The 26,077-nt window shown below is 44.0% G+C and overlaps 2 protein-coding genes across 4 annotated transcripts; one reads left to right on the top strand and one right to left on the bottom strand.

Moving 5' to 3' along the window:
- Positions 1–304: 304 nt before the first annotated feature.
- Positions 305–7,469, bottom strand: fam83d (family with sequence similarity 83 member D). The gene is made up of 4 exons (XM_055917324.1): positions 5,462–7,469; positions 2,907–3,074; positions 2,657–2,781; positions 305–2,447 (listed from the first exon to the last, which is right to left on the bottom strand). The coding sequence occupies exons 1-4, from the start codon at positions 5,942–5,944 to the stop codon at positions 1,436–1,438; spliced, it is 1,788 nt and encodes a 595-aa protein (XP_055773299.1). The 5' UTR covers positions 5,945–7,469; the 3' UTR covers positions 305–1,435.
- A 145-nt stretch (positions 7,470–7,614) lies between these two features.
- LOC129851091 (zinc fingers and homeoboxes protein 3-like) lies at positions 7,615–25,901 on the top strand. 3 transcript variants are annotated; one of them, XM_055917322.1, is made up of 4 exons: positions 7,615–7,828; positions 9,907–10,706; positions 20,889–23,857; positions 24,492–25,901. In XM_055917322.1, exons 3-4 carry the CDS (start codon positions 21,102–21,104, stop codon positions 24,523–24,525), a joined length of 2,790 nt encoding a protein of 929 aa, XP_055773297.1. In that variant the 5' UTR covers positions 7,615–7,828; positions 9,907–10,706; positions 20,889–21,101; the 3' UTR covers positions 24,526–25,901. The 3 variants fall into 3 exon arrangements, with proteins under 3 accessions (XP_055773297.1, XP_055773296.1, XP_055773298.1); XM_055917321.1 differs by lacking the exon at positions 9,907–10,706; XM_055917323.1 differs by lacking the exons at positions 7,615–7,828; positions 9,907–10,706 and adding an exon at positions 10,716–10,899.
- The last annotated feature ends 176 nt before the right edge of the window (positions 25,902–26,077 follow it).

The following is a 26,077-nucleotide window of genomic DNA, read 5'->3' as shown; positions in this document are numbered from 1 at the left end:
ATGGCCCACAAATACCCAGATGTTAAACTGAGGCAAGTGGCACAATGTTATACAATAGTTATTAGCCAATTATTCAATAACATAACAATATAAACACAATATTCTTATGAATGAGACTCAAAAAGCTATTGCCCTCAACATTATCATTCATTTAAAGAAGATCTCCATAGTGATCACGTCTCATAATACAACGATCAGCATTTTTAAGCATTGGGCTTCAGGACACACGGTCACTGGTTCCAAGTACTCATTGTGAGGTTGGGAGAGTGTACATGTAATAAAAAAAGTGATGGATGAAAAAAGATACATGAAGTACTCCTTTATTTTAAGTGTCAGCAATAAAGTACATCAATTGATATCACGTAACTGCTTTCTCAGTACTCAGATTTAGTTTGTTGGATTCTGGGTAAACTTAACTTAGAGACTGGTTTTTACATCAGAAGTTAATGGTTATCTGTAGGAGTGAGATGGCTTTGGGAATGTGTAGGGGAGACGGGTGGAGAGCTTAGAACCTAACAATGTCACTGAGGGAAAGAGGGTGATGTATAATTATGTCAGGATATGTTATTGTTAGCCATCAGGTATCCTCTGGGTGGAGAAGAGACACCGTCTGGTATCAATAACTATGACAGCCTTGGAGTTGGGGAGGAGTGAAAACTTTGGGGTAGAGGTCAGGTTAGATGAAGTGAGGAAGAACAGATATCACTAAGGTCCTGTCTAGCAACAGGGATGCATTGGCTGTTCAGTTGCAGAAGAGACTCAGCCTAGGAGAAAGGGTTAAATATCAGTGCTTGTGTGAAAAAAGTTTTGGTCTGAATTACCGCTGTAATGACTCTTTGGGAAGAATTAAACTTGGTTAAGCTTCTCTAGTGTCAGTGAGTTATTTACTCAAAATTGGAATCTAACAAGCCTCCATGTTAGAATGCTGATGAATAAAATGTTAGTTACAGACAAAATGTCTCATCTAAAATGTTCATCAAATATCAATTTATGAATTGCAATTACAGTATTTCTCAAATAAATCTTTGGACAATCTTATTGTTTCAATATATATCTTTTTTAATCATCAAAACTATATATAGATTGTGTCTTACTGCACAATGTCTCTGCTTAAAAACATTAAATTTTGTAGCAAAAATAGTCAAGACAAATGACAGTATATCCATCGCCTGTCTACTGCCATTTGACATCAGTTTCTAAAGTAGAAATGTTCAAACAGGGGTCAAAGGGAGATTCACAATAAAAATAGGAAGGCTGCATCACAACACAGACACAGTGACACATACTTTCAAATTCTAAACACTAAGGAAGACTAATTCTCATATTTCATATTGCTCTTTAAACCCATTTGTTTCAAGTAGTGTATACCTACGAAACACAGAGCGGTTTCAACAACACCCTCCACCTTCAAGCCCCTGCAGCCCTGTAAGTCCTGTTAGTGTAAACATCTAGCCCTTGGCCATGTGCCCATGCCCACACTGTCCATCAGCAGGTCAGGGTTATGCCCCTGCCTCTGCCATTGTCTCCGCTCTTTCTGGGCATTGCATGCTCTGTGCAGCCCAGGCCCCAGGGCCATGTTGGTGAGGTCCACCAGCTCACGGCGGTGGGACAGCATGGTCACCATGTGCTCCAGCTTGGAGCGGATGGTGGAGTAGTGATACTGACGCTCTTTGGTCAGCTTGCGGAAGCACTCCCTCAGGTTCCCATCGGGGGTTGCAGTACAGTGACGGATTGCAGGGCGACGGTCCACCCTATGGGGGGCGAGGTGCTGCCTGGGGGAGGTAGAGACAGAATCTGAGGAGGCAGCTTCACTCTGAATGTTGTTGGTCTGGGTAGTGGTGCTGGTAATGGGAGTAAATGTAGCCTTGTTGGGGGAGAGGTGCTTAGTGTACTGAGTCAGATCAGTCTGCACTCCAAGGTCCACCGCAGGGCAGCTGGTCTGGGTGGAGACATGGCAGCAGGTAGGGACGGAGGGTGTGACCTGCACATCCACTGCTGATGTGACAGTGGCAGGGTCACCTGTGGGCAGGCACTGGGCGGCACTTCCAGCCAGGACCTCCTGCATGTGTTGCTGCTCCATCCAGTCTTCCCCTATGGTGGAGGAGGCCGACACCGGGCTGCTCTTCCCAGTCATTTCTCTGGAGGGCGGCACTGCCACAGCCTGGGCCCGGCTGGGTGTGCTGGTCAGACAGGCAGTTTTCCCCAATACTTCCAGACAGACAGGCTTGACTGGGGACCTCTCTTTGGCCAGCTGAGGGGATGAGGTGACGGGGTGTTTGATGAGGTGGTCGTAGATGCCACTGTTTCGTGCACTGGCTGGGCCCCTGGTAATAACAGGCATGGACTGGGCGTAAAGAATCCGGAACTCCTCATCAAAGTTCTCAGTGATCTGGCCAGACAACTCGATCATGTTGCTGCTGTTTAGTTTCCCATCAGTCCAATTGAACCTAAGAATGTAAGCAAAGAGCTTTACAGTTGTATACCCCATATCAGTCAAATAAGGATGGCAAAGTCACTTAGAGCAGCTAGGTTCATACAAGTTGAAAGTATTTAGTGTTTTATAGGCTTTTTGCTCGGGGGTCTTGTAAAAAAACTGGGACATTTTTCAATGCTATACTGCATATAATTATGTGGTAGTAAAGCAAGAAGTCTTTACCTGTAGGAGCCTGTAGTCACTCTGTTCCCATCAATCAACATAAACCGTTCATGAACCTTCCCAGTAATCTTGGCCCCTGACCTCATGAAGTATGTACCACCAGTTATGGTCCGCACTCGCATTTGCTTTGTTGAGGAATGAAACAAAAACAGTATGAAATTCTGAATTATCATGCTTCTAAATCAGTAATAAAATATCAGCTTATTGGCGATAAGACATGACACACAGGTGGAGTCATAACAACATATACCTTAAGATCGTCCAGGCGCACATTGATGTTGTTGCACATTTTGAGGAATGCCGGCACACAGGACCAGTCCAGCAGGATGTAGACTGGAACTCTGCGCTGTGTGCACGCCTCCTGGAGATCCTTAAAGATGTCCAGGTCTGTCAGAGAGTCTGTCACTATGGCAATCACCTGTAATGGTAAATCAAATCATTTGTTAGTCAAAGCACAATTGATATAGGCCCAGTTTACAATTTAAAAGAGGCTGCTCTTCTGCCTTACTATTTAGGGTCACTCTAAACGGGCTCTTATGCATGCTTGTGCCCACAAACCAGGTCTTAATCAAACATTAAGAAGGAGTAAACACTAAGCCGGCTCCTCTATTGGCCACACTCTCTCTGTCGTGTATCTAGATGAATCAACTGTGGTATGTTGCCATGGCAATCATCTTTAATGCTTGGACTGCAAACAAATGTGTTTCTATGACATGGACAATCTGGACAATCAACAATAACTCAATACCTTACAGATCAAGGGGCATTTGGGGCATTTCCTAAATTGTTATTCTGAAACTGATGCTGATCAACTATAAGGCCTGAAGCAGAGAGTAATTAAATTCCCTGTAAATACAAAGATGTAACTCAACTCTGATTTCTCCCACTTAGCTGTAAACCAACCTACAGCTCACCTGCACACAGAGGCAGATGACACACAAGGATAAGCATTAAGAAAAGTGCACACCAACACTATTACATGTGAAAAGCATGTTCAGACACATTCATTAAATGTACTATTACTGTAGGCGCTCCTCTGAACCAGACTTGGAGTTGAAGCTTTTCATCAATCTCTCATTCTGGAATGACAACTCATCAGGATGGTAAGGAAACTGCATTAAACTGACAGTTCCAAACACGTCGAGAAATGTTTTGAGTTTGAACATGTGACTAACAGGTGTCTTTCTTTCCTCTGACCTTTCAAGTATCTTGAGCTCATCACATTAGGTGATATAGTTTTCAAAAAGACTATCTGTGAATTATAAGAAAATGCAACAGTACTTTAAATATGAGTATTGAGAAGAGCATCACAGTATAAAGGTTCATCCAGACCTCAGAAAGATGTAGTGTATTCGGAAAGTATTCAGACCGCTTCCCGTTTTCGTTACATTACAGCCTTATTCTAAAATGGATTAAATATTTTTCCCCTCAATCTACAGACAATACCCCATAATGACAAAGTGAAAAGACGGCCACTCTTCCTAGAGCTGCCCCCCCCGGGCCAAACTGAGCTAACAGAACCCTAGAGGTCCTCTGTTGAGATGGGAGAACCATATGTGTAGCACTCCACAAATCAGGCCTTTATGGTAGAGTGGCCAGATTGAAGTCACTCCTCAGTAAATGGTATATTACAACCCGCTTGGAGTTAGCCAAAAGGCACCTAAAGGACTCTCAGACCATGAGAAACAAGATTTTCTGGCCTGAACGCCAAGTGTCACATCTTGAGGAAACCTGCCACCATCCCTATGGTGCATCACGCTGTGGGGATGTTTTTCAGCGGCAGGGACTGGGAGACTAGTCGGGATGGAGGAAAAGTTAAACGGAGCAAAATACAGACAGAACCTTGATGAAAACCTGCTCCAGAGCGCTCAGGACCTCAATGACCCTAAGCACACAGCCAAGACAACGCAGGAGTGGCTTCGGGACAAGTCTCTGAATGTCCTTGAGTGGCCCAAACTTGAACCTGATAAAACATCTCTGGAGAGACCTGAAAATAGCTGTGCAGCAACACTCCCCATCCAACCTGACAGAGCTTGAGAGGATCTGCAGAGAAGAATGGGAGAAACTCCCCAAATACAGGTGTGCCAAGCCTCATACCAAACAAGACTCAAGGCTGTAATCGCTGCAAAGGTGCTTTAACAAAGTACTGTGTAAAGGGTCTGAATACTTATGTAAATGTAATATTTCAGTTGTTGCTTTTCTATACATAAAAAATAAATAAATAAACAGTTTTTGCTTTGTCATTATGGGGTATTGAGTGCAGGTTGCGCCCCCCCCCCCCCCCCCCCCCCCCCCCCCCCCCCCCCCCCCCATAATCGATTTTAGAATAAGGCAGTAACGTAAGAAAATGTGTAAAAAGTCAACTTCTGAATACATTCCGAATGCACTGTATAAAGGCCTAGAATACGATCAGTCAGTGACTGAGTGGATGCTTTGGATGGTCACGTTTGAGTAAACAGACACACCCAGGGTCGGGAGCCGATTGACTGACTGACTCAAATCAAACAATCAATACGTGGCTGGTATCGTTTGAATTGTACATCTGATGTGTACAAAATTGAGTAAAATAGCAAAATGGTTCTTTCCATAGGCTATAGGCCTAGTCCTGAAACAATCTATATCAATAAGGCCGTCATTGTAAATAAGAATTTGTTCTTAACTGACTTGCCTAGTTAAATAAAAGGGTCAATAAAATAAATGCACACATTAAACACTGTAGTCTACAGAGCCGACTAAGCTCAACAATTTAGTTGATTTTACTGTGCTCACCTAGGTGACCATTTTAGTGTTGTGTTAATGTTTTACCTCCTTGGCACTTTGAATCATTCTTCTCGCAGCTTCCTTGCAACTATAGATGCATTCTCCATAACTGGGTTGGAAGTGGGCGACAGCACGAGTGACTCCTCGGTAAGAGCCCGATGTAAAGGCGGGCCAGCCGATTTCCAACAGTGGTGGCTCCACGTCCGAGACCTCGGGGAAGTAAGTGACGGAGGAGCAGTCCATGGAGCTGCTTACCGACTGTTCAAAAATCACGTCCTCTACGTGGAGGGACACACAGCGTGGAACCACCGCAGCACGGTCAATGCGTCTGATCTCGTCATCCGAGAGAAAGTTCGGAATTCTCTCTTTTCTTAGAAATCCCAAAAACGAATCAACTCCACCTGAAATAAGTTCCTCTAACGCCAGTCGGTGCCTTTCGTTGTATAACTCCTTTACATTCAAATCATTTCCCTGTTTTCTTGACGGCCACCTTACAGGTGAATCTTCCAAACATTGCGATAGAGCCATAACGTTAGGTGAACTATTTAGAATAGACAGTAACCGTTCAATTCAGTGTCCCTCTGATACGCGTGATATAATGTAGCCTAGCCAGAAGAAGCAAATTTGTATTTTGCAATTTGCTCAGTTCCAGCCCACCCGTAGTCGGCATTGGCTACTCGAAAGTTAGGAACCAGAATCGTGTACACAAGCCTGCGCTTTAGACCTGTCACTCCGCTATAAGCGCTCGCTCATTGGCCAGCAGTTTGAATTTGGAGGCAAACAAACCCTATCCAGTATCCACTCTGAAGTCACGACCTCAAATGCCTGGACTAGCCTACTGTAGAACTACTGTACATTTTGACACTACGAAAAGTCACGGAAGGAGTAGGCTATATCATATGATTATGAAACTAAGCACAAGCCTAATTATCTGACTGGTGACATTTATGTCCCTAATATTTAAAAAGGAGACCACTTAATCATTAATCATGTGTGTTATCAAGTTATGTTAGTTGTGGTATCGTGGTATAGATCATGTATGTGTAGTTTATGCCTAATAATTCAAACGTTTAAACAGTGTAACTTAGTTGGCAATAAAATGAATAATTAACCTTGCAATTCAAATGATGGACGCAATGTCCCAATGCCACATATTGGAACCTTCTGTTTTTACCACAAGTCTATAACCAAGGAGTAAGACCATGTACATTTTTACAAACACGATGAAGGTTCACGGTAGACCTTTGGCCTGGTCTGAAATAAGCTATATCATATGATGATAAAATAACACGTCTAATTGGCTGATTTATCATGACATTGATTCCTAATATTTAAAAATAGCACCAGCCCAGCATGATTTAAAGTGATTGATACGGTCTATGTATTCCTGAATTGAATTCAAAAGATTAAACATATTGTTGTTGGCAATCAAAATAATAACTATCATCTGGCAATGCAAATGATGGAGTCAATGTCCCCATATTGCCACAAATTGTGCCTTATTTTTACGCACACGTACTGTATAACCAACCAAGGAGTAAGAGCCTAGTCTTTGGTATACCTTATTTGTTTAATGGACCAGTGAAGCTAGCTAGCTATGACCTCAGATGGATTGTCCCTCGATGAAGCTTGAGTCAGTAAAGCTGGAAAATGTAAATAGAAATAGGATATGGCGCGTCGGCGCGACATATTTGTGGCAAGAGCTATCCAGCCCTTTACGCGCGCTATTCATTACGCTGAGCAGGCCTTTTTGATATTCAGGGACAATCTCACTCTCAACGTTCCTGTGGTTACAGACGAGGCGCCTTAACACACGTTAAATTGGCAAAACAGAGTTACCCAATTATTATGTAGCCTATAGGTATTCATTAGGCTAGACTGCTTTCATTATGTGGCAGGTAAGACCTTTTCTGATAGGAAAGGACGTCAAAATTATTAAGCCACATCTTTGGCAAATTCTCAAATACACTCTTCAGTTTTCAACAGGCATAGGCTAATTAAGACATCAAAACTATGACCGACCGTGGTTCGTGTACAACACTTTCGCTTCGTTAGAGCGTATCTCTCTATACATTCACCGTCCAACCCCCGCCCTTCTCCAAAATTTAGATGAAAGGGTTTAGGATGTTGGGTGACGCTCTGAATCACGTGTTCATAGGAAATACACTCCGTATAATTTTTGGCTACCTCGTCCTGCCGCGGAGCATAGTTGTTTTCTGTCCATACAGTGTGCGAGGAGAGGTAATGTACCTTGCAGTGGTCACTGTCGGACGGGTTCACGCCAGTTGATCGGGTTCAACTGAGGAGAGGACCCACCCCCCTCCTCTCAAAGCGCAACGAACGGAGCTAATCTAATATTATTAATTTCTATATTAATGTCGTATTCCATTTTACCCCGGTCGAACTATCAAGGTAAGGTCCCTTTTCCTTGTAGCCTACAATAAAATAGCTCGAATTATTTTTGTATAATCACAGATAGTTTACTCCAATTCTGGCTATTGAATTGTATCTGGTGCTGTAGTCTAGGCAGTATATATGAAGTCGCCAATATATAAAATGGCGACAGTAGGTGGGGGGTGCCGAGTTAGGATTTTTTGGGAATATGTTTCATTCTAACGTTACAGTATGAGTTGAAGATAGTCGCAAATAGCCCAAACACCGAGCCAATGTTTGCCAACAGGCTACTGGAGTGAAAGGGTTAACTTGACTTTTTGTTACAGTTTCAAGAATGTAGTCTACTCAACGTTGTACTTGCCCTCTCGCACGCTACAATGTGACGTTTCTGATTAATTTATTGCACAACGCTGAATATTTCCCCTGCTTTTTGAGCGAGTCAGTGCTGACTATTTCAGTATCCAAGTTCTAAGGACTTTTTATATAACGAATACATAATCTTATTGGATGTGATGTCTGGTAGTCTAATTTAGACCCAGACGTCCGGCTGGATTTACTACCCAAAATGTCTTCCTTTTTAATCTATGAATTTTAAAGCGACGTTAATCCATCCTTTCAATGAATCAGTTCAGTAGGCTAATGTATGATGTTTCATTGCAGACATTGTTGTTTTAGCCTATGTATTGAACAATTGTTTTGTTTTACCACCTGTTACCGCCTTGCGTTGATGCTTAGAGCTCGACAATCAACTGCATTTTGGAAGCTGTCATCATGTTTTCATCTGTCTTTTTTAATGTGTGTCAAACTGTCAGGATATTGCACACTGTAAACTTTTCCTCACGATTCCAATCTCACTAAAACAGACAGGACTCGCACATTATTCATGTGTAGCCAATTAATTGACCCAGTAAAATCTAATTTTTGTTGTTTCTTAGCTGGCCATCATGCCTACAACTTTATATTGGACCATAAGATGGTATTCTACCTCTTGAATGAACAGCACAAAATATTCATCTGGAAACTATTGGTTTAAATATTCAACCCTCTAATCAGGGGAAATGTGTGAGTGATTCATGCACATGCAATGAGCCAGGGGCATCATGCCCATTGGAACTGAAGGAGCATGTCATGCTACCAGTGGTAAATGAAATATAATTTAAGGTTATTAAACTAGAATGAATATGCAGACACCTAATTTGTCCATTATTGCCCCCTCAAAATACATAGATGCATGAAGTTCGTAAAAGAGCCTCATTCTGCTACTATGCTTGGCAGACGTCTCTCCTTACTGACTAATACAAAGCTAGACAAGCTAGCTCCCATAGCTTGGCTCCCATAGCTTGGCTCCTCTAGGCTAGCTAGGTTCAGCCTGGTCCAGTGAGTGTGTCTGTATAGAGGTTTGCACTCTTCTAGGCGGTTACACTGGGGGAATGTCAATTCCCTTACTGGGGGAATGTCAATTCCCTTTGTGGATCCCTGGGAACGTTCTTCCATCTCCCTTCTCGGAACTGTTCTAATGAGGCCCGGCATATTGTCTTTTATCATGACTCCCTGCAATTAGGAACAGCTCACAGTTTTGGTTATGGCCATAACAGAGAGTGTTTGTATACACAGACACTGTGTAATGGGCAGAGAGTGCCCACCCCACTCTACAAAAACATAATTGAATGCCACTCCTTAGTTACTGTACGAATATACCGCTTTGAGGATTAAATGTTCTGATGTCTATCGACACCAGTCAGATAATATTTTCATGTCTGTGGCTTAGGTTTCACTGTGCCGTATAGTCATTGCCAGAGCACCATCAAGGAGGTCATATGGTCGTGATTTGCAGTTTTAGCTGACATCGAGTGTATAACATTCCTCGAGTTCAGAGAGGAAAATCAGCTATCTAATGCCAACCAGATCTATTTCCCAGCAGTTCCGTACAAACAACCATATTCGTGATAACAGCATACTTCCCCCTCCTCACAAAAACAGTCCCATAAGCATACTACTTAGAGAGCTTTGTTTTGTTAGTCTGAAAGTCTATACCACTCTGTATGGGTTTGCTCTTATTCTCTCCTATTCATCGTATGGTATTGCTTTTGTCTTAGGAGTATCAAGGCACAAAGCGATCGAAAGCCTCCCTGAGACAGCATGTTTGCTCAGTTCCAACCAAAAGAAACTTCTCTGCACTCGTGGAAGAAAAAAACTGGGGGCTAGAGAGGAGAGAGCCCCTGCCACTTTCTCTGTCCCGTGCAAGAAAGGTTTGGTCAGCAGGAGCTGGCATTTGCCAAGCTCTGGCACTTACAAGAGGCTGTGATGTCAGCCATTTTAGGTTGGACAGTACAATGCGCGATACGCCGCCATTTTTCTTCGTTTTTCTTTTTCAGTTGCCATATCAATGGCATGGAGTCCAAGATACAGAACTGAAGGAGATTTATTAATTAAAAAATCACAGATAGGCTCTCATTACTCAGGATTTTTTCACACATTTTTGGTCTGTCATTCAGCCAGGCCATAGAGGAAGGCTTTGGTGAACAATATACGATTATGGTGGATGACATGAAAATGCATTTGAACAGAACAAGATATGCTTTGGCAGTGTACATTATACTGTATTACAATACCTCAGTCCTCAGACCTCTGTACCAATTTTACAAGACAACACTGACAGGATGTCCTTTGCAATGTATATATCCCTCATTTGTCTTTTATGAAAGGACTGTCACAAACACTTAATCAGTAGAGTGGACTGTGCAGTCGAGCAGGTATTTTTGTATTGTCATTGTGAGAAGGTGTCTTTACCACTGACCCACCCAACCCCAATGGTCCGGAACAGCTAAGCCAAGACTGGCATTTTCAAAGATGGCACAGCAGGAGGCTTAACTTTGTCCTTTGCCTGGCATAAAAGGTGGTCATTTATGTGTGTGTGTGTGTGTGTGTGTGTGTGTGTAAATGCGTCTGGATGTGTGGTGGGTGTAGTCGAGAGACTCCTCTGTGTGTGGTGTGGTGGGCAAGGAGAAGAGAGGGGTTGCTATGGCAATGTTAACACATGAGTGGCACCGCCGACTGGTCTCCCAGCGGACCGGGCTGCAGTCATGGAGGTAAGGGGGGTGAGGAGGAGACGGTTGACAACACCTGCGTCTCTCAGCAGGCATTCACACATTCACACACCCTTAGTCATATACTGGTACACACATAAATACATAGAACAGACAGACACACAGACACACGCCCTGAAGACACAGTCAAACACAGAATTAAGGGGCATACAAACGACCAGATGCTGAAGACGGATACACTGGGTTAACCACTTACATCCTTGGCTGAAGGTGTGACAGTGGAGCTTACAACTCTGCAGTTAATGTGGATATTATGGACATACAAACACTAACCCATGAGAATACACTTGAATTATGATGTGCAAACTAAGTCGCAGCCATTCAGTCAACACACATTACTAGACACAGAAATCATAATAGACACAGCAGACATCCAGACATGCAGGTAATTGAACAATGGCAAGTTGACGGACAGTCGTCTAAATAAGGTTCCCAGTGCTGGATCACTTTTCTCTTATAAATGAGGCGCCATTGTTCCCAACATCTTCCTTGTTCAGGGAAGTAATTGCTATCTGTTTCTGACTTATATTTGGATGTCCAGTTGATCCACTCACATGGCTTTAATCTATTTAATGAACATTTGGCAGAAGATGTACTCCTAAACAGATTTTTCCTATTGTTTAGGTGTGTCTATCAGGAACTGTTTTGTCTGTCCCACACCCACTTATGCCAGGCACTGTTTCTGTTGATTTTCAACTCAAAACCAGGGAAGCAGGCTGAGGCTGTCAGACTTTCAAGACAGCCATGGATCACTGAAATGATAATATATGGAAAACAAATGTTGTCATAAAACAGCCAAGATTTCTCATCAGCCCTTGTGTGACTGCAGCACCACAGACTGTTTACTGGCAGTTGAGTTTAAAGAGATATATTTCTGAAAGCTTTGGTGTAAAACGATGTTGAAGAGAACAGGCAAGAAGGGTGTGTGTTGTGTGCGTGTATTGGAGGAAGTGGAATACTAAAACACTTTCTCTGTCATAATCACCCAGCTGTCTGTCTGGGTCTGCTTTCCCTATGTCGTTCTTCTGTCCCCTCACTCCTCAGTCATGTGACCAGCGACATGGCATTGCAAATACCAATCTGTTTGCAAATGTCAACAGTGCGAGTGCCTATGGGCTATTTTATTGAATGTGTACCACTTTACACCCCTTCTAGATATGAAGCCACATTTTTTCTTAACATTTTATTCTAAAAAGCCAAACATGAAGTAGTCTCTTGAAATTAAATCATGCTGGCTGAGTTGAGCACACAAGGTAATACGAGGACTTTGCTTGTGAAGAGTGAGCGGAGGTGTTCTAAGAGCTTGTCTGAGAGCTCTGTCACTTTGCCTCAGTTCAGATCAGTACTCCCCAGGTCTACGGAGATTAAACTCTTTTAATCTCAGCCATAGAGCCAGTGCCAGTATCGGGACATATGACACACCAGGAGATGGTGCTCGTCTGAGTCGTCTCCTTCAGCGCTGAAACACGAGGCCCCTCTTTTCAAAGTGCACAATTCATTGGCTCCAGTCCCTGTCTGGGAAGCCCTTGTCTTGTGTCTGATTGCACCTCTTACTCGCTAGATAATGCACCCCATTCTTTTGAAAGGTGACCTGGTTCTTTATGTACCCTTGCTCAACTTTTGGCCTGTCTTTGGTTTGTCATGCAGGAAATTTGATGTTTTAGAAGGAGAGATACCAGGGCAACGGCTGTCTTGCCACTAGGATTTTGCTCAGCACAGTACTCCTGTCCTGGACCACATCCACACAGGCTACATCAAATAACCTATTAGTGCTCAGATAACATTATTTTCCATCACATGGTCTTTTTTTTAAATGCCATGGCCTTTGTATTTTCTTACCCCTTTTTCTCCCCAATTTCGTGGTATCCAATTAGTAGTTACAGTCTTGTCTCATTGCTGCAACTCCCGTACGGACTCGGGAGAGGCTAAGGTCGAGAGCTGTGTGTCCTCCGAAACCCAACCCAACCAAGCCTCAATGCTTCTTGACACAATGCCCACTTAACCCGGAAGCCAGCCACACCAATACAATGTGTCGGAAGAATCACCGTACACCTGGCGACCGTGTCAGCGTGCACTGCGCCCGGCCCGCCACAGGAGTCGCTAGTGCGCGATGGGACAGGGACATCTCTGCCGGCCAAACCCTCCCCTAACCCAGACGACGCTGGGCCAATTGTGCGCCATCCCATGGATCTCCCGGTCTTGGCCGGCTGCGACAGAGCCTGGACTCGAACCCAGAATCTTTAGTGGCGCAGTGGTCTAAGGCTGTGCCACTATACATTTTGGGAAGCCCCTCAAGTTGGAAAATCTGGCATCTTTCTAGAGCTCTGATTTTCTGACCGGAAGATCACTGAGGTCATGATTCAACCTTGTTTTTTTTCAGAGTTCCCAGTTGTCTTGAAAGCACCATTCGTCACTTGCCACATGGCTAGTCTGATGGTGCTTTCAAGACAACTGGGAACTTGGAAAAGATCAAGGTCAAATCATGACCTCAGTGATCTTCAAGTCGGAAAGCAAGAGCTCTAGAAAGATGCCTGAGATTTCCGGGTTCCCAGTTGTTTTGAACGCAGGATCAGTACCAGTCTCTTTTAGTCTGGTTACCGGTCTTTTTAGCTAACATTCTACTCCTTGCCACTCTTGTCAATTGCTTTCGGCAATCTCAACGTTCAATATAGAGCCGGATTTATGGCGCAGTTGCTGATTGGTAGTTGGAAACAACATTCATATTTTCCATGACAACGTTATGGAACATGTGGTGCTTGCAAATTTTGCGCAATATATAGTTTGAATTTTAAGAACAACAATAAACAACACCGTTACAACCTGCTGCAGTCAATGCAAGTTGTTGTTCATAGTGGCTAGAGAAGACTCCGTAATGAGAGAGAATTAATGATACTGAAAATATTAGCCAACAAGATTCAATCGAGCTATGTTTGATTCAGTTGCATCTCCATTAATGATAACGAGAGGAAAGAACCTAAAAAACGGACACCTGTTGTCATTCCTCGCACATATGCTGATCATCATAATTTTCTTATATTTTTACAATTTTGTTATATTACACTGCTCAAAAAAATAAAGGGAACACTTAAACAACACAATGTAACTCCAAGTCAATCACACTTCTGTGAAATCAAACTGTCCACTTAGGAAGCAACACTGATTGACAATACATTTAATTTGTGGCCTGCTGGAGGTCATTTTGCAGGGCTCTGGCAGTGCTCCTCCTGCTCCTCCTTGCACAAAGGTGGAGGTAGCGGTCCTGCTGCTGGGTTGTTGCCCTCCTACGGCCTCCTCCACGTCTCCTGATGTACTGGCCTGTCTCCTGGTAGAGCCTCCATGCTCTGGACACTACGCTGACAGACACAGCAAACCTTCTTGCCACAGCTCGCATTGATGTGCCATCCTGGATGAGCTGCACTACCTGAGCCACTTGTGTGGGTTGTAGACTCCGTCTCATGCTACCACTAGAGTGAAAGCACCGCCAGCATTCAAAAGTGGCCAAAACATCAGCCAGGAAGCATAGGAACTGAGAAGTGGTCTGTGGTTACCACCTGCAGAACCACTCCTTTATTGGGGGTGTCTTGCTAATTGCCTATAATTTCCACCTGTTGTCTATTCCATTTGCACAACAGCATGTGAAATGTATTGTCAATCAGTGTTGCTTCCTAAGTGGACAGTTTGATTTCACAGAAGTGTGATTGACTTGGAGTTACATTGTGTTGTTTAAGTGTTCCCTTTATTTTTTTGAGCAGTGTATTTGTCATTAAGAGATGGAGTCTAGACCGGCTACTTTCGGAAACTTTTTGAATGGAATTAGCGAACTCACAAGTATCCTAAAAGGATACTACACTGAGCACTCGTGCTTGGCTGCCATTTTGGGACAGTATCAACAGTGGACTAATGAAAAACACACCAAAACATTGTTTTTAGTCGATTTTTCCTTTAACTACGGTATCATAACCAGTAACTTAACTTCATTGGCTGCCCGTCCACTGTCCACACTATACTAAAACCATAGCATCACATTTTTTTAGATGAGCATGAGAAGACCAGACTCTCTCATGAGAGCTATAGCCTTCATCTCAATGGAATGCACTCACTAAACCTGCTGTCAGGGGTTAATTGTGTGCTGTATCATGACCTCTCCGCTGGCTAAACATACAGCAAATGCCCACGTCTGGATGCAGCAAACCGGGATTACTGCATAAGAGGCTGGTGACCTAGTTTTTTGAGGTGGTTTTTTTTTTGTTGAAAGGGAGCCGTCATTAGAAATAAAGAGGCAGTTACAAAAAGGACGTCACGGCCCATCTGGGATCAGCATGTATTGTGGGCAGTCATTGGGGATTTTAAATTCTGGAACAGGTTATTTTTTTAATTTACTGACCAGCAGGCCATGGTGAATGCATACATGTGACTCCATTCAGTTTCACTGCCTGAAGACATATTGTTTTGTTTTAGGAGTGTAGCCATGTTCAAGAGAATGTGGATGACTGTAAATCATTCTGCATACTGAGCAGTGGGCTCTATTGTAATATATAAAGTAATAACACTCCTTGTAATAAATACTTTTAGGTACTGAGAGCGGCACTGATGAGGATGATGATGAACATTCGCTAAAGAGAGCTTACACATATCTATCTACCAAAGCATCATGATATCTCTGTGAGAACTAGATGAAGAAAGAGCAGTTTTCAACACCACATCACACGTCAACAAATTCACAGCAAGAGTCAGAGAGAGGGAGAGAGAAAGATAGAGAGAAAAAATGTGTGGGGAGGGTAGGGTTCACCAAGAGTGCAGCGAGTAAGAGAAGCCGATTCCTGTTCTCACTTTCCGATTCTGTTTTTGTGCTCAGAATGTTGTTGCATATGATAGAGTGCCCAGAGAAACAATCATTATGAGATATTTAGCTACATAACTGTAAAAACAGAATAAGCGGAAATCACTGACCTGTGTCCTGAAAAGGTTTCAAACTGCATTAAGGGGTGTGCGTGCATATGTGACATTTTAAGCAGTTGTGAGGAACGTCATGCGTGAGTGTTTTTCAGTACAAAGGGGGTATTCATGGATGGATAGGCATGCACCCCAAAAATCTGAGGGGGCACAAAGTACGTGAGGATGGCTGGGGGTTGGTCTGGAAGGGGGATAGGCCCCCGGGTCCGGAAGTTGGAGAATTTCGCATTTATCAAACACCTGAAATAGCTTTTTCCTGCAATCTAGAGCCATAATCATTATGCTTAATTCAATGCATACTTATTGAGCTGTCTGCATCCTCCCGACTGGTGGTTCGTACATGTAAAACATGTATATATATATATATATATATATATATATATATATATATATATACAGTGGGGAGGACAAGTATTTGATACACTGCCGATTTTGCAGGTTTTCCTACTTACAAAGCATGTAGAGGTCTGGAATTTTTATCATAGATACACTTCAACTGTGAGAGACGGAATCTAAAACAAAAATCCAGAAAATCACATTGTATGATTTTTAAGTAATTAATTTGTATTTTATTGCATGACATAAGTATTTGATACATCAGAAAAGCAGAACTTAATATTTGGTACAGAAACCTTTGTTTGCAATTACAGAGATCATACGTTTCCTGTAGTTCTTGACCAGGTTTGCACACACTGCAGCAGGGATTTTGGCCCACTCCTCCATACAGACCTTCTCCAGATCCTTCAGGTTTCGGGGCTGTCGCTGGGCAATACGGACTTTCAGCTCCCTCCAAAGATTTTCTATTGGGTTCAGGTCTGGAGACTGGCTAGGCCACTCCAGGACCTTGAGATGCTTCTTACGGAGCCACTCCTTAGTTGCCCTGGCTGTGTGTTTCGGGTCGTTGTCATGCTGGAAGACCCAGCCACGACCCATCTTCAATGCTCTTACTGAGGGAAGGAGGTTGTTGGCCAAGATCTCGCGATACATGGCCCCATCCATCCTCCCCTCAATTCGGTGCAGTCGTCCTGTCCCCTTTGCAGAAAAGCATCCCCAAAGAATGATGTTTCCACCTCCATGCTTCACAGTTGGGATGGTGTTCTTGGGGTTGTACTTATCCTTCTTCTTCCTCCAAACACGGCGAGTGGAGTTTAGACCAAAAAGCTCTATATTTGTCTCATCAGACCACATGACCTTCTCCCATTCCTCCTCTGGATCATCCAGATGGTCATTGGCAAACGTCAGACAGGCCTGGACATGCGCTGGCTTGAGCAGGGGGACCTTGCGTGCGCTGCAGGATTTTAATCCATGACGCCGTAGTGTGTTACTAATGGTTTTCTTTGAGACTGTGGTCCCAGCTCTCTTCAGGTCATTGACCAGGTCCTGCCATGTAGTTCTGGGCTGATCCCTCACCTTCCTCATGATCATTGATGCCCCACGAGGTGAGATCTTGCATGGAGCCCCAGACCGAGGGTGATTGACCGTCATCTTGAACTTCTTCCATTTTCTAATAATTGCTCCAACAGTTGTTGCCTTCTCACCAAGCTGCTTACCTATTGTCCTGTAGCCCATCCCAGCCTTGTGCAGGTCTACAATTTTATCCCTGATGTCCTTACACAGCTCTCTGGTCTTGGCCATTGTGGAGAGGTTGGAGTCTGTTTGATTGAGTGTGTGGACAGGTGTCTTTTATACAGGTAACGAGTTCAAACAGGTGCAGTTAATACAGGTAATGAGTGGAGAACAGGAGTGCTTCTTAAAGAAAAACTAACAGGTCTCTGAGAGCCGGAATTTTTACTGGTTGGTAGGTGATCAAATACTTATGTCATGCAATAAAATGTAAATTTATTACTTAAAAATCATACAATGTGATTTTCTGGATTTTTGTTTTAGATTTCGTCTCTCACAGTTGAAGTGTACCTATGATAAAAATTACAGCTCTCTACATGCTTTGTAAGTAGGAAAACCTGCAAAATCGGCAGTGTATCAAATACTTGTTCTCCCCACTGTATATGCTTCTCTGCAAAAATCTGGGTAAAAGATTGATAAACTTATTGATTGCTTTTCTAAAGTCTACCAACCTTGCAGCAGGCATGCCAGCTAAGGTAGTTGGACAAGCTAGCTACTCTAACTTGATTGATAGCCTGAAATGGCTTCTTGGCAAGTAGTTATCTGGACTAGCTAAAGCCAACTTCATAAAATTGCTAGGTGGCTAACCCAACCACGATCCCCCTGAAATATCAGACTGTAGGGACCATGGCACTAAATCAAATCAAATGTATTTATATAGCCCTTCATACATCAGCTGATATATCAAAGTGCTGTACAGAAACCCAGCCTAAAACCCCAAACAGCAAGCAATGTAGGTGTAGAAGCACGGTGGCTAGGAAAACTCCCTAGAAAGGCCAAAACCTAGGAAGAAACGTAGAGAGGAACCAGGCTATGAGGGGTGGCCAGTCCTCTTCTGGCTGTGCCGGGTGGGGATTATAACAGAACATGGCCAAGATGTTCAAATGTTCATAAACGACCAGCATGGTCAAATAATAATAATCACAGTAGTTGTCGAGGGTGCAACAAGTCAGCACCTCAGGAGTAAATGTCAGTTGGCTTTTCATAGCCGATCATTGAGAGTATCTCTACCGCTCCTGCTGTCTCTAGAGAGTTGAAAACAGCATGTCTCGGACAGGTAGCACGTCCGGTGAACAGGTCAGTATCCATAGCCGCAGGCAGAACAGTTGAAACTGGAGCAGCAGCACGGCCAGGTGGACTGGGGACAGCAAGGAGTCATCATGCCAGGTAGTCCTGAGGCATGGTCCTAGGGCTCAGGTCCTCCGAGAGAGAGAATTAGAGAGAGCATACTTAAATTCACACAGGACACCGGATAAGACAGGAGAAATACTCCAGATATAACTATCCCCCCGACACATAAACTACTGCAGCATAAATACTGGAGGCTGAGACAGGAGAGGCCAGGAGACACTGTGGCCCCATCCGATGATACCCCCGGACAGGGCCAAACAGGCAGGATATAACCCCACCCACTTTGCCAAAGCACAGCCCCCACACCACTAGAGGGATACCTTCAACCACCAACTTACCATCCTGAGACAAGGCCGAGTATAGCCCACAAAGATCTCCGCCATGGCACAACCCAAGGGGGGGGGCACCAACCCAGACAGGAAGACCACGTCAGCGACTCAACCCACTCAAGTGACGCACCCCTCCTAGGGACGGCATGGAAGAGCACCAGTAAGCCAGTGACTCAGCCCCTGTAATAGGGTTAGAGGCAGAGAATCCCAGTGGAGAGAGGGGAACTGACCAGGCAGAGACAGCAAGGGCGGTTCGTTGCTCCAGAGCTTTTCCGTTCACCTTCACACTCCTGGGCCAGACTACACTCAATCATATGACCTACTGAAGAGATGAGTCTTCTGTAAAGACTTAAAGGTTGAGACCGAGTCTGCGTCTCTCACATGGGTAGGCAGACCATTCCATAAAAATGGAGCTCTATAGGAGAAATCCTTGCCTCCAGCTGTTTGCTTAGAAATTCTAGGGACAATTAGGAGGCCTGCGTCTTGTGACCGTAGCGTACGTGTAGGTATGTACGGCAGGACCAAATCGGAAAGATGGGTAGGAGCAAGCCCATGTAATGCTTTGTAGGTTAGCAGTAAAACCTTGAAATCAGCCCTTGCCTTAACATGAAGCCAGTGTAGGGAGGCTAGTACTGGAGTAATATGATTTTTAAAAATTGGTTCTAGTCAGGATTCTAGCAGCCGTATTTAGCACTAACTGAAGTTTATTTAGTGCTCTATCCGTGTAGCCAGAAAGTAGAGCATTGCAGTAGTCTAACCTAGAACAAAAGCATGGATACATTTTTCTGCATCATTTTTGGACAGAACGTTTCTGATTTTTGCAATGTTACATAGATGGAAAAAGCTGTCCTTGAAACAGTCCTGATATGTTCGACAAAAGAGAGATCAGGGTCCAGAGTAACGCCGAGGTCCTTCACAGTTTTATTTGAGACAACTGTACAACCATCAAGATTAATTGTCAAATTCAACAGAAGATCTCTTTGTTTCTTGGGACCTAGAACAAGCATCTCTGTTTTGTTCGAGTTTAAAAGTAGAAAGTTTGCAGCCATCCACTTCCTTATGTCTGAAACACAGGCTTCTAGCGAGGGCAATTTTGGGGCTTCACCATGTTTCATTGAAATGTACAGCTGTGTGTCATCCGCATAGCAGTGAAAGTTAACATTATGTTTTCGAATGACATCCCCAAGAGGTAAAATATATAGTGAAAACAATAGTGGTCCTAAAACGGAACCTTGAGGAACACCGAAATGTACAGTTGATTTGTCAGAGGACAAACCATTCACAGAGACAAACTGATATCTTTCTGACAGATAAGATCTTAACCAGGGCAGAACTTGTCCGTGTTGACCAATTTGGGTTTCCAATCTCTCCAAAAGATGGTGGTGATCGATGGTATCAAAAGCAGCACTAAGGTCTAGGAGCATGAGAACAGATGCAGAGCCTCGGTCTGGTAGAAGTTCATGAATTTATTACTGCTGAAGTGAAAGCCATCCTCTCTTGGGGAATGCACTAGGCATTACAGAGAGAGAGATTATTTTAAATTAAATAAATATTTTCTTAAACCGGACAGATCTGGGGGTGCATCTGCCCCTGTGTCCCCTATGGGTATGAAGCTTCTGCATGGATGTGTGTGTGCCAACACTCATACTTCACTCATACGTCATAAATATGTGAACAGTGGCTCTCATCCAAGGTTGGCAGAGTTTGGCATTAATATGAGGCACATGATCAGGATGCTCATTAGACACTCGCTGATGGTATGGGTGGGGGGTTAAGGACCCATATAGAAGGATAGGATACAACCATCATTTTTTTTACTGACAGTGTAAAAATAACTAAATAGCTAATTAACCAATTGTGTGTGGTGTTATTCTTATAAGGAATGATTTACCTTATTGATGATTTACCATATTTGTTCTGTTTTCTCTCCTATAGGTTCCCAGTGAACTGCTAAAACAGCTGTCTAACCCTAACTCATCGTGTGAGAGGAGTCCCAGAAGCTGAGGGCAAACATGAAGCAACACTGTGAAGTCATCGCGGCCGGCCCATGACACTTAAACTCTCAGCACTATCCACAAACCACTCGCCCTCCGTTACCATACGGGACAACCAGTCAGTCACCCATCATCTGCACACAGCTATATTACAATGGCCAGCAAGAGGAAGTCAACAGTGCCCTGTATGATCACATCCAAAAGCAAACACATGCGTGAGGAGATCATACTTGGCTGCCTTCCTGAGCTCCTACCCACAATCCCAGAGGACAGCATCCTCAGTATATCTGGAGAAGACAGAGGCCATTTCTCCCATGATTCCTCCAGACCTGAAAGGGGCGACAAATGGCAGAAAGGTAGCACATACAGCTGCCCACCCTGCCGCTTTGAGTCCAGAGAGCTGAATTACTTTTTGGACCACCTGCACAACTGCCACATAGACTTCAGGGCTCAACCCAGCTTCTCCTGCCTGAACTGTGGCGTGTCAGTGGTCAGGTTTGAGGCCCTGGCTCTGCACAATGCTAAAGCCCACCCTGGGGTGTCAGGGGGCTCTGTCTACGCTTCCCTGCATGTCAGGAAGAGAGATGGTGTGACCACCGTAGAGCAGAGCCTGTTCACGACCAATGGGGAGGACTCGCGCGAGACTGCAATCTTCCTCACTAAAACACCTATAGTGAGGGTGATGAAGGCCAAGGGAGAGCACAAGAAGATTGTGGTCTCCCACACGGTGGAGGTGCGGAGGAAAGACACTGGGAAGAAAATGGAGCGGACAGACCCCACCATGTTGACGAATGTGCCTGAACTACAAAATGGGTCTCTCAGTGGGACCGGTGGTGCTGCTATGTTGAGAAACCCTGTCACTCATGTGATAACAACAACAGTGCCCAATCAAACCTATCACCAGCACAGCTCTCCCACCTTCTCCTCCTCGGATTCCAGCAAAAACCTTCCAAAGGTGATGATTCCCCTGAGCAGCATCCCCACTTATGATGCTGCCATGGACACCAGTAGCTTTCTCAAGACTTCCTTTGGTAAGTTCCCCTACCCGACCAAAGCTGAGCTCTGCTACCTGACTGTGGTCTCTGACTGGCCAGAGGAGCAGATCAAACTGTGGTTCACTGCCCAGAGACTCAAACAGGGGATCAGCTGGTCCCCCGAGGAGATAGAGGAGGCCAGGAGGAAGATGTTCAACACGGTCTTCCAAGGAGCAGCACCCCAAAAACAGCCCCCCAAGCAACGGCACACAAATCACATTGTGACCCATCACACTGTCCATGCCCAGCCTGCTCCAGTGGGCCCCAGCCACCAGGCTGCCAAGGTGACCCATGGCAGTGTAGTGAGCAGGCATACTGGAGTCATATCCACTTCGGCTAGCATGTCAGCCGCTGGTCACCCGGTCACCACTAGGGTCTCTTATGCTACCCCAACCATGATCCCCCCAAAATATCAGACTGTAGTCAGCAGAACAACACAGGTAGTGGCCAGGAACACTATCCCCACTACTGTGGCCAGCCAAGAGTCTGACAAGACTGTTGCTCTGAGGCTGGGCAACAGTTGTGTCATTAGCACCAGCGGCAGAAGCAGCAGTAACAGTAGTAGTTGCAGTAGCAGCAGCAGTAACAGTAGTAGTTGCAGTAGTAGCAGCAGCATCAGTAGTAACTCCTCCATCAGTAGTAACAGCAGGGACCATGGCACTAGGAATCCAATGAACAACATCAGTTCCAGCAACAGCATTGTCAGTTGCTTCTCCAACATTGGCAGCAAAGATGACTGTAGCACTGACAGCCATGACAAACCAAACAATCAAAGCAGCAGACATATTAGCATTGCATCTGTCTTGGAAGGCTTCAGCAACAGCAGCAACAAAGGTAAAGTGATCATGAGTAACACCAGCAAATCTAATGTTATCGCCTATAACATTCATAGCAATGGCAACACAGCTAACCAGGATCAGTACACATCAACAAAGAACGATGATGACAGTAACAACAACAATATCCACAAGTCCAACAATGGCAATTTTAGCAGTGGCTACTCCAGCACTAGAAATAATGATAGTGTCAACAACCTGAACCTTGCCAGCAAAGCCCAAAACGAAAACACCAGCATCAGTGTCATTACCAAAAGCAGCAGTAGCAGCAACAGCATATCTATCATTAAGGATGGCAAATGCATCAAGGAGGTTCCTATGAAAGCTATATCAGTCCTGCGGCAGCTTATCAAAGAGGAAGACCATTTTGGGGACGACAGAACCTGCCCTGAACTAAAAGTTGACCCCATCAAGATCAACCTGCAGAGGCTCATGGTGAGCGATCCAGCTGCCAAACCTGGTTCAGAGGCCTTCCCTCCAGAGCTCAAGTCTGAGACACATGTCTCAGACCTGTCACATCCATCCAAGAAAAGCCCCCAGCAGGTACACCTTTTGAGGCTGGCATTCACCAGCACACGGTGGCCCAGCAGCCAGCAGTATGAGGAGCTGAGTATCATTACGGGCCTGCCAAATCCAGAGGTGGTCCGCTGGTTCAGCGACAGCCGCTACATCCACCAGAACGGCCAACTGAAATGGCTGGAGGGCTACCAGTGCCTACCTGTAGAGGGAGAGGAGGGAAAGGGCCACAGAGACTCTGAAGCACTGATCAATCCCCAGGAGGTTAATAGGAAACTAGTGGAGCAGGAGGTGAACAAGCAGCTTAATGAAGGACCTAAGGAGCTCCACTCAGGGCAGCTGGGATTCTGGTGGGGCGCAGACACACAGAAGCCACTGCTGAGTGCAACAGAGCCAGAGGAGACTGGGGAGAGAGGGAGAGCTGTGGAGACAGAAGGACTACATGGTCACTGGGCAGAGAGGGAGGATGACCACCCTCAGCCGGTTAGCAGCCAGGCCTTTGGGGAGAAGCAGGCAGAGGCCAGGTGAGTTCTATCAGTTACCGTTGTCTACTGAAAATGACTCAATCTGTGATCACCCCATACCTTCATGGAATGTATATGTTAGGTCAGTTGTTTACTTGTCAGACTCTTTGAGACTGATGATGATTTTTCAAAGGTTAATATTGCTCCTTGGCCATAACAGAATGTCAAACACTATACTGTTGATTTCTACAGTAGCTATATATTGTTCTGAAACTGGATATGATTTATTTAGGGCTTTGTAAACTGTGAGAATTACGTTAAAGAAATAAATGTCAGTTATGTGTTTGTAGTTGTTACTGTGATTTCCGAAGAACAAAATAAACCCGGGGAGGGAGTGTGGGTACTCATACAGAGTGGCTTTCACAGACAATCAAAGGTCTGTGTATTAAGAAGCTATTTTTAGAAGAGTTGGAGTCTGGGCCATTGAATTATAGATTAAGAGAGAGTGCTAATATATGTGAATAAATCATGAAAATTGTATTTTATGAGTTGGCTGTTACATAACTTAGTCTCTGATTTCCTACCACCTGTTAACGGTGCTGATTCGAAAGACACTTAATATGACATGTATTCATGGGAAATGTAATTTAATCAGAACAATATTGTACTAATGCGTGTGTGCGCGTGTTTTCAGGGATCGTCTGAGGATAGAGCTGCTTGAAGTCTGATGGATTGGCCCAAACGTACTAGGGGTAAAGGATGGGTTGGCTGTCCGGCTTTACAGATGGCCATGGTCTGGTGTGTTCATTATGACAGCAGATGTGATTGTTGCTGGACCGTTGGACTGTAACTGTGAATACCCCCCCCCCCCCTTATACCATCACACCCTGCCATCCTCTAAAGAAAGAACTCACCATTGAGTCCTGTGATGTTCAAGCCTTTCTTCATGCTTCTTTGTGGTCATGTGGGGAATAGGAAGATGCATGTAGAGGGCGGTGAAACTGAGACAGAAAGGAGGCGCACACTGACTGGACAATTGACTTGAGTGAGGGAAGATGGGAGAGGGATAATGAGATGTACAGTATATGATTCAAACTGCACTATAGAGGGGTTTTGTTGACTGGACAAAATGACAAGTGTCTAGGAGATGTTGTTGTTGGCTTTGTGATATTTTTTACTTTTTTAGCAACCCGTACTTCACTGCCTTGAATTTTTCTTTTCTCTGCAAAACTTTTTTTCTCCAATTCTTACTCTTCTTCTATAATCACTGTAAGTCCAGAAGCAATTGAGCCTTTAGTTTTATTTAGCTCTGTATAAATGTTGGTGATCACTCAACAGTTCAGCTATACACAACAGACAATACAATGCACTAGCAGACAGCAATGCTAAAACCACACTGCCCCAGAGTAAAGATATTGGCAGAGAGCTGACAGAATCAATACACTGCCCTGGCTTCATCTGCAAACCCAAACATAAAAGAAGCCTGTCACGCAAACGTTGCCTTACTCAGTCTGTCCATGCATTTATATGACTGGTCTGCCCATCACTTATAGCTTTCCAGCTGCTGTGATGTTGAGATCAAAACAAGGTGCCAGTGTATTAGTCACTCCTGTGATGGTCTATATCTAGGAATAAAAAAATATGCTGCTTCTGTATTCTTGGAAAAGCTTAACATTCAGCTGTAATAATATGAAATATCATTACTGGCAAATGTTATAAAATAAAGGTAAATTTGATCAAATGCCCTGGAGTACACAGAGGTAGGTATTGTGCTAGCTAGAGAGCCAAATGAAGAGATCTTTTCACTCTACTGAATTTTCATATAAAGGTAGTCACTACATGAATCCTACAAAGCTGCATCCCTGATAGCTGCTAAATAGAGAAAAATGGTGCTATACCATCCAAATTGGAGGCGATCTCCTACCAGCAGTGTATGCACTTGTGTTGAATGTTAATTTATTTTGGTTTGAAAAATAAAGATGAAAAGAAATCTGGACTTACGGTGTTATGATCACTTTAACTTTTATGAAATAGTTTGATCAAAAAGCACTGTTGTATCCTTTCTACACTTTGAATCTTTACTGAATAAATACTCAGAGAAACAGTTTACTTGTTTTTATTGCCACATTAAAAGCTATCACACCTGTAGAATGATTATAGTACATGACATTTGCTAATGAATTCAAGATGCCTTTGGATATTTATATGGGTGTATTAATTTACAGAAATTGCATTGAAGAATTGGCAAACATACAGAATTGGCAGGTTATTTTATGAACA

The sequence above is a fragment of the Salvelinus fontinalis genome, chromosome 3 (assembly GCF_029448725.1).
Source record: "Salvelinus fontinalis isolate EN_2023a chromosome 3, ASM2944872v1, whole genome shotgun sequence".
NCBI classification, from domain to species: Eukaryota; Metazoa; Chordata; class Actinopteri; order Salmoniformes; family Salmonidae; genus Salvelinus; species Salvelinus fontinalis.
The sequence above is the reverse complement of the archived record's forward strand: the minus strand, read 5'-3'. Positions and strand labels throughout refer to the sequence as shown.